General features: G+C 40.9%; 1 protein-coding gene across 2 annotated transcripts in view; it reads left to right on the top strand.

Annotated features, from left to right (window-relative positions):
- The window catches only part of klhdc4 (kelch domain containing 4), a 24,662-nt gene extending 22,309 nt beyond the window's left edge, over nt 1-2,353 (top strand). For both annotated transcript variants that reach the window (XM_028585375.1, XM_028585374.1), the window contains one exon: nt 1,787-2,353. In XM_028585375.1, coding sequence (XP_028441176.1) covers nt 1,787-1,959 — 173 coding nt within the window. In that variant the 3' untranslated portion in view covers nt 1,960-2,353. The remainder of the gene's footprint in view (nt 1-1,786) is intronic.
- The last annotated feature ends 6,044 nt before the right edge of the window (nt 2,354-8,397 follow it).

Genomic DNA, 8,397 nt, shown 5'->3' with positions numbered 1-8,397 from the left:
CTGTACACAGCTTGGATGGTTCCCCGCCCCCCCTCCTGAGGTGGCGAACAGTTTTCCAGAAGCACTTTGGTGCCGACCGAAAGTCCTTCTCCATGTCTTCTCCAAACTTCTCCCACACCCGCTGCTTTGCCTCTTTCACGGCAGAGGCTGCAGCCCTTCGGGCCCTTCGGTACCCTGCAACTGCCTCCGGAGTCCTCCGGGATAACATATCCCGGAAAGACTCCTTCTTCAGTCGGACGGCTTCCCTGACCACCGGTGTCCACCACGGTGTTCGTGGGTTACCGCCCCTTGAGGCACCTAAGACCCTAAGACCACGGTTTTAACCGTCTCTGGTATAATGTCTTCCTCTGATGTAGAAGTATACTGTAAGTCAGTAGTAGGCTATACAGTGGAGTTGCATATTAAGTGGTTTGGGGTCCTTCTGTAAGTCATTTTGGGGAACAATTTGGTTGTGGAGAATGCTACAAGAAGCAATACCACAGGCCAAGCAACGGCCTGTTTATCCTCTGGGGACCATGAATGCCAGTACATTTCATGGCCATCCATCCAATAGTTGTTGAGATCTGTCAGTCTGAATCAAAGTGGTGGCCATGCTGACCGACTCACGAACAATAGACCTTTTTATTTTTTCCCACAGAAGACATTTGATTATTTCAAGTAGGAAAAACGCAGGTGCAAATAAAATAAAAAAAATCAATGATCGCTGAATTCCATTTTGCTGCTTCAGTTTCAGGGTCCTGCCATTGTGTATGGTTGCTCATAGAGATGCACTGATATGAAAATTTTGGCCTGCTTGCTAGTAGCTTGCTCATGATATTGTTTTACTTCTGGATGGCGGTTCTTCATATAAGTGATCAAATTGGTGGTGTTGAAGGATTTAACTCGACGTCCTCCTTGCATTACTTTGACCATGCAAGTATTGCGTACTGCACCACGCCACACCACCAATTTGATCATTTCAGCATGTAAATCCTGTGCTGCGTCTCAAACTCTGCAACATAAGGACCGTCCCTATCTCCTTATGGACCAACCCTAACCTTATGGTGCGTTCTTTTTGTCTTGTAATCGCGACTAGTAGCTCGAGTGTGACGTCACATCCATGTCGGAAAACAAGTAACCGTGGGTTGTTGCGTTCTTTTTGTCACACAATACTACGAGTCGGAGAAAAGATGGATTTTTGTAACATTTTTAGTAACATTTAGGATTCTATTCACCCAGTTATTGACATATTACACACATATATTTCACAGTTTGATACATGAAAATTACGTTTTGATTAACATTAACGTCCGGCTATTGCTCTGCTTTCTGCTCAAGGCTCGGCTTAAGCCGTTGTTGTCATATAGCAACCGAGCGTCTCTAGCCAATTTCAGCTGCACAGGCTACAAAATAACTAATCAGGCGGTATTTAACTCCTAATAAGACTGTAGCAACATGCCTATAGGTAGCAGTATACAGTGATATGTGTACCACTTCTTCATTTGGTTACAACAAAGACAAAAGTGCTTAAAATTGTTGAAAACCACAATGTTTACTACGTGTGATGCATGACGTAGCCATCTTTGAAAGTGAACTCGGGGTCCTCTGAGTTCAGACAACTTGACGAGTTGTATATACGACCTCGGTGGCGTTCTTTTTGCAACTTTCGGTTCGTAACTCCGGAAAACAACTCGTAAATCGACTTCGGTGGACAAAAAGAACGCGCCATTAGCCACTACAGGTTACTTGAATGTATCAAGTAATGGGCAGGAAATGTTAACCTCACTACCTGTGTGTGTGTTTACAGATGAAGTGGAGCACCCAGCAGTGCAGGAGGGAGAGACGGTGGCGGATTACCAGAGCCGTACAGAGCAGTACTGGCTAGGACTGGCACGTGCCAACATGGGCCCCGACGCCAAGGAGAAAAAGGTGGCCAAGGTTGCCCTCGCCATGGCTAAAGTCTTCTTTGAAGACCAATAATGGGATACGCCAAACTGTTTGACTGTTTGTGTGTGTGTGTGTGTGTGTGTGTGTGTGTGTGTGTGTGTGTGTGTGTGTGTGTGTGTGTGTGTGTGTGTGTGTGTGTGTGTGTGTGTGTGTGTGTGTGTGTGTGTGTGTGTGTGTGTGTAAAATAGTTTTTTGTAATTACCTTTTATAAACATGTCATTTGAACTGTACTGCAAACAATTCAGTATTGCAAATTGAATTTCATTCAAGTTTAAAACAGAAAATAAAAACACTTTTTCTCCCACTGATAACATTTTGATATATGGACTATTTACATCACCATCGTATTAGATGGTAGATAATGGTTTGTTGAGCATTCAAGTTTTCATTAATTTCAATAAAATAACTTTTTATTATTCAACATTAACATTTTCTTTAACTGTATTGCTGCTGTTAATTTTGAGACCAGTGTGGCGTACCAAAGTAAAGTAGACATTAGTCTTTAAATACTTGGAGCCACATCTTAGTGCTGGTGACCAATGAAATTAAATTGCATTTGGTTTTGTGAGGACAGACAAGTTGGAGGTTGTAGATACGGCTAAGTTGTACAGATTCTCTACGACATATTTTGTGTACGCTAATATAAATTCTAAAATCTGTCAAATGTTTCTGTAGTTTCCACTGTTACAGTTTACAATCCAATCAGTGATGATGGGTGTTTTACTTTCAAGCTTCTCAGATTTCTTCAGAAGTACAGAAAGCTTTGTAGCAAACCACCAGTTCCAAGAACGACAACTTGTCTACACCTGGGCTACATCCACACTAAAACGTTTTCGTCTTAAAACACATATCTTTTGCGACATTTAAACCTTGCGTCCATACTACTCCGGCGTTTCCCAGCCCCTAAAACTGAGACATTTGGAAACACTGCTGTCTCCGTTTTAGTTTAAAAAAAACTCTGGGGTTGCATCTTAGTCTGGACGAGCAGAAATGGAGATCTTTGGAAACAATAATGTTGACGCCAACGTTCGCTCCCTGATTGGGTCTAATCAGTCAAGACGTGTCCTTCCCTGATTCGTCAAGCCCCTATCATGTGACCCTTTTCCGGAAGAAAACAAACATCTGCCTTGATGACCGGTGGTTAAATAAACATGTATAACGAATTACAGTGGTTTCTGACCTTATTGTTGTTGCTAGCAGCTGTTGTGCATTTAAATTCTGCATTTTACAGTATAATGCTACTACTGCCTACAATCCTCAAAAAGCAAGCTATCATATACATTTTCAGCCTTGTTAGCATGCTCATGAGATACGGAAATGCCGGCCAATCAGAGCAGACTGGGCTTAAAGAGACAGGCGCTAAAACGGAGTGTCTCAGACAGAGGGTCAGTACAGGTGCAGCAGCCATGGGCAGTATAAGAAAAATGTTTATCATTCAGTGTTTTTTGCAACATTAAAGCATGTAAACATGTTCTAGTAGTAACACAAAATACAAGTATAAACCTGAAAACGGGATAGAAATGGGTCTCCTTTAAACAAATTATCTTTTGTTTATGTTCCCATTCATCCAAAAGTTGTTTGTTGGGTCTTCCTGCTGCAAGAGGACACTGTTTCACATCTTACAATAAATGTGATCGTATTGTGGTAAGGACAAAGCTGGAAAGAAAATGCAACTGAACGCAGATTATGCATCAGACTAATGGAAGTCAGCTTTCTTAAAAAAGCAAAGAAAGGAAAAAAAAAAAAACTCAAATTTGTCTCAATGTGTTTTTTTAAATCCAAATTTCAACATCGATAAATTCCAAAAATAAGTTTGAAAAAATCCAATATGTACCATAACTTTGCATATTTCTTGATAGGGTTTGCCCCCATCTGGTGGACATCTTTTGTCAGTGCAGCCAGTCGCACAGGTGGAGAACAGTAGTAACAGACTGCTTTAACCACTTGCAAATATTGAGGCGACATGCAAGCAAAACCAACAATATAGTGCTTTAAGTGTGTTAGAACTGAAGAAATTAACATAGAGATAGGGGTTATTTTACTCCTCTACTTGAAGCTCCATCTGCAGACCACAACCACATGTTTTATTGGAGGTTTGAGCAGAAAGTAGACAAAAGTACTCCAAGACACTTAAAAAGTACAATGATCTGGTATTTCTTTTGTACCTCTGATTTAAATTTCACGCTTTACACTGGTCATCGTTTTCTTAATTCCAGCTAAATTGCTTCTTTCCTCACCACTTCAGCTTGCTGGGCCATTCTTACTGCTTCATAGATATGATGGTTTGGTGTGCCCCCTGCAGATGGCTAGTAGCAGCAGCAGCAGCAGCAACACATGTCCTCTGTCTGAGTTTTACTCCTCTACAACAAGCAAGGGGGAGAATAGGAAGAGAAAAAGAGAGGAAGGCCTGCTCAGCAGAGGAACGATGGTATTCAGGAATTATCAAATGATGCGTGAAAATGGAAGCAGTGTGGGAGAAAGGAGAAGGTAAGAGGTGTGAAAGATGAGACAACAAGACAGCGGCAGCGGGGAAGAAAAGAGAGAGAAGGAGGAGCGAGGAATGCAAGGAAGCGGGAGGGGACAAGTGCAGAACGTGTCAGGGAAGACATCAGTCACTGTGCGAGCACCAGCCTATCCTGACCTATTTTATCCTCCATCAGCATGTTGAACGAGGGATGAGAAGAGGCTGATGAATAATAAAGGAGAGGGAGAGATGGATGAGAATGAGACTGCCTTCCTCTAGCTCCCTTCTCCCTTCTTCCCAGCCCTTTTTCTCCATTTTTTTCCTGCGACCCCCTTTTTTATTTTAACTCTGGGACAAAAAAAGATTTTATAAATAACTAAAGTGAAGAGATTTTTTTTTCAGCACACTGCTGACGTGGTGGGGGCACGTAGCGTGCAATCGCCAGAGATGCGTCAGTCGTGTGTGTGTGTGTGTGTGTGTGTGTGAGAGAGAGAGAGAGAGAGAGAGAGAGAGAGAGACGAGGAACTTGTAGAATACGTGTATGGCAGGTTAAGGCAATGGGATATTTCTAGATTTTTCCTAACATTAGTATATTAATAAAAAATTATCAGACTTGGAATAATAAAGTTTATATGTAGAAGAACTGAATCACTTTTGGCTGCCAGGATATCATAGATGAGGATGTCAAAGTGGGCAAACTAGCAACCCAGAGTTCCCTTTTGACCATTGGATGGAAACCACAGTATTTGTTATTTATACTTTTAAGATCTTTTATTATTCTTACACAAAGCTGGTTCAGTCTTTTCATTCCTAAGGTACACAATTCCAAGGCACATGTACGTAATTATTGACCACCCAGAGGAGCTCCCTTATTGATTGCTTGGAGATGTCACACATGTACAGACAGACCAGATGGTAAGCAAACACAGTGAGCTGCTGGATAAGGCTGCCTAACTGAGAAGAGAAAAACATTTTAATTTAGATTTAGCAGTGATTGTCTGACCCAACACTGATTAGACATTTCTAAACTTTTTTCTACCATGGAGTTTATGAGTTGCCAGATTGGTCATAATTGACACCGTCATTTTCACACATTAGTTAAACCATGAATAATTTATACCACAGACATATTACTGAACATACACATAGGGCATGCACAAGTTACTGAAAATCTTTCATGTGTATTCTTAGATTATAATGAAATTGACAGAATTATACATTTTGTTCAATTAAATTTCATTAAAGCTGCTCTCATCAATATTTTCATTTTAACAATAGATCAAATCACTACATAGGCTATAATGTAATAGTGTTGCTTGTAGCGATGAACCCAGAGAGTTCATCAGTAAATCTGCAGTCTTTTTGTTCTCGTTTTGGTTTTATGTCCCACAACTTTGCTTGTTTGGTTTGCTCTCATCGCTCCCATCAGCATTCTTTCCAGATGCAACATGCAGCTTTTTCAGCAGAACCCCCTGATAAACCCACCTGACCAGCACCAAACAGCTGAGAGACAGAGTTAGCAACTAGCTGGTAAACATTGTGCAGCATTTTGCAGTTTAAGAGCCAGATATTTCCCTCAGAAGTTGGTGGAGAGAGTAGATGAATCCTCCATGTTGCCTCACAGGACGGCTCTGCTTTTCAATGTCTTGCTCAAGGGCACTAGGCAGTTGAACTAGCACCTCTCCAGTTACCAGTCCACGGTCCATACTCAGTCTGTCTGGGGTCCTGAACCAGCTACCCTTTTTTTAGTGATCAACTTTTTTATTGCCACTTTCAAACATACAAAACAATTTTCACAATGTGTGACAGGTAGTAGCAGATGGTGCACAGAACAGTTAAACACAAATTGATCAAGAACAAAAAACCCTCTCCCACCACCCCACCCTCTGTGGTCTCGAAGAAACAAAACAAACGAACAAACAGAAACCACACCTTACCTAATCAATCTCCTGTAATCATTGTTGGATTGAGGTGATTAAGTCTGATATTTGTGCTGCTGTGCTTTCCCATAGGTTGATAGTTGATTTGGCTTTGTTAATCCTTGCTGTAGAGAGCTCAAGCATAACTATGTCTAGAAAATACTAACCACTGTTTTATAGAAAGTGAGTGAGGAGGGAGCCAGCGTTGAGCTATCATTTTCTTGGTTGCAGTTAAGGCATCTAGCCAAATTTTCCTCTGTCTCCCAAGGAGGTGTAATTTAGAGTCATCATTAAGTAACAAAACAATCAGGTTAGTACGGATTCAACATCCTATCACATCAGATATTATTGATGTTGTTTTATTCCAGAACTCGTGCACCTGTTTACACACCCAGACCATATGTAGGAAAGTTCCAGTTTGTTCAGGTTGACAGAACGTGCAATAGGGAGTGGGAATGACTTTAGAGACGTATCTCTTCTGGGGAGTCCAATACGTCCTATGACATATGTTGAAGTGGATATACTGGTGGTTTGGGTTCTTGGAACAGTTGAAAATGTTGTTCCAAACTGTCTCCCAATTAATTGCGTTCCACTCAGGTCTCAGCTCTTATTCCCATTTCTTTAGTTCTCCTATGGATACTTACATCAGTTTAGCATAAATCTTGGACACTAATCACCTCACAGGAAAATCAACAAACCATTTAATAATTGGGTGCACCTCAAGACTGTTTCCACATGGCACTACATAACATTTTCGGGCTAATCTTAAGCGAAGATAAAAATAGAAGGATGTCCTGGGGACCTCAAAACTAGCTCTCAGGTCTTCAAAACTCAAAATACTTTTCTCATTGAATAGCTGGTCTAAAGTATAAATACCTCTGTCACTCCACTGCTTACAAGCAAAAGGTTTGTTACCAGACATTAAGTGTACGTCAAATGCCACTTATTGGTGTAGCATAGTTGCTCCACCACCTGTTTAAAGTTGCTCAATGTATTGGTGAGAATGGGGCCATAGACTAGCATACACTTTTTTTGGACACACACCTGCAAAGGCAAGATCTTGCAGTCTTAGACTTCCAGTGAGGTTTTGCTCTATTTCTCTCCATGGAACTGTAGATGAGAGGTCTATCCACACTCTGAGGGCTCGTAGTTGAAAGGCTCTGTGACACATTTTAAAGTTGGGGAGGGCCAGGCCTCCTGTGTTTGTGGTACGTTGCAGGGTCAAGTATTTTAGCCTAGGTTGTTTATTATTCCAAATATACTGCCGAATTAAGGTATCAAGTTTCTTCCAGAAATGTATTGGTGGGGTTAAGGGGATCATTGTAATTACAGTTTTTTTGGATTGCTTAAGCACGATTTTCAAAACAGGGCCCATGTTTTCAAAACACTACACACAATTAGCAAAACCACACACCCAATTAGCAAAACACCTTTGCAAAATGAAACACTCTTGCAAAAACTATACACTAATTTATAAAAAACATATGTTGTTACCATATGAAAACACACACCTTTCATTTGACTTAATTCAGTTTTAACCATATACACACTGCTGTTGCTAACCTAAAACACTTTTAGCAATTCTACTTCTCAGTGATTAGAGTACTGTAAATGAATTACACAGAGAAATTTACAATAAGTTCACCAAACACTACACAAGACCAATGCTGCAGACTGAGGAAATATAATTTATTTCTCTCCATATACCCAAATCAGTCAACATGGAGAATCAACAACAAAACATGTCCCAGTTTTCATTCTACGACAGTAGTGTGCATAACACGGTTAGCTCCACAAACAACAAACCTAAACTATTCTATCCAGGACAGGTTACAATCACAGAAAAAACAGACAAAACAAAAAAAAAGATCTGAAAAAATACAGAAAATACTAGACATTATCTCTTCGCCTAGCTGGATCCGGCCAAGAGAATTTCATCAACATCACAGGCGATATCATCATTGGCAAGACAACGTGGGAAGAACCGTCTTGAATGTCGAATCCATCCTTGCACAGCTGCAGCGTAGATTTGGTCAGATTTGGTCCATGGCCTGGTACCTGAGCCTGGGGCCGGAGATCGTAAATCCT

The sequence above is a fragment of the Perca flavescens genome, chromosome 8 (genome assembly GCF_004354835.1).
Source record: "Perca flavescens isolate YP-PL-M2 chromosome 8, PFLA_1.0, whole genome shotgun sequence".
In the NCBI taxonomy this organism is placed as follows: Eukaryota; Metazoa; Chordata; class Actinopteri; order Perciformes; family Percidae; genus Perca; species Perca flavescens.
This window is presented reverse-complemented; position numbering and strand designations above follow the sequence as displayed.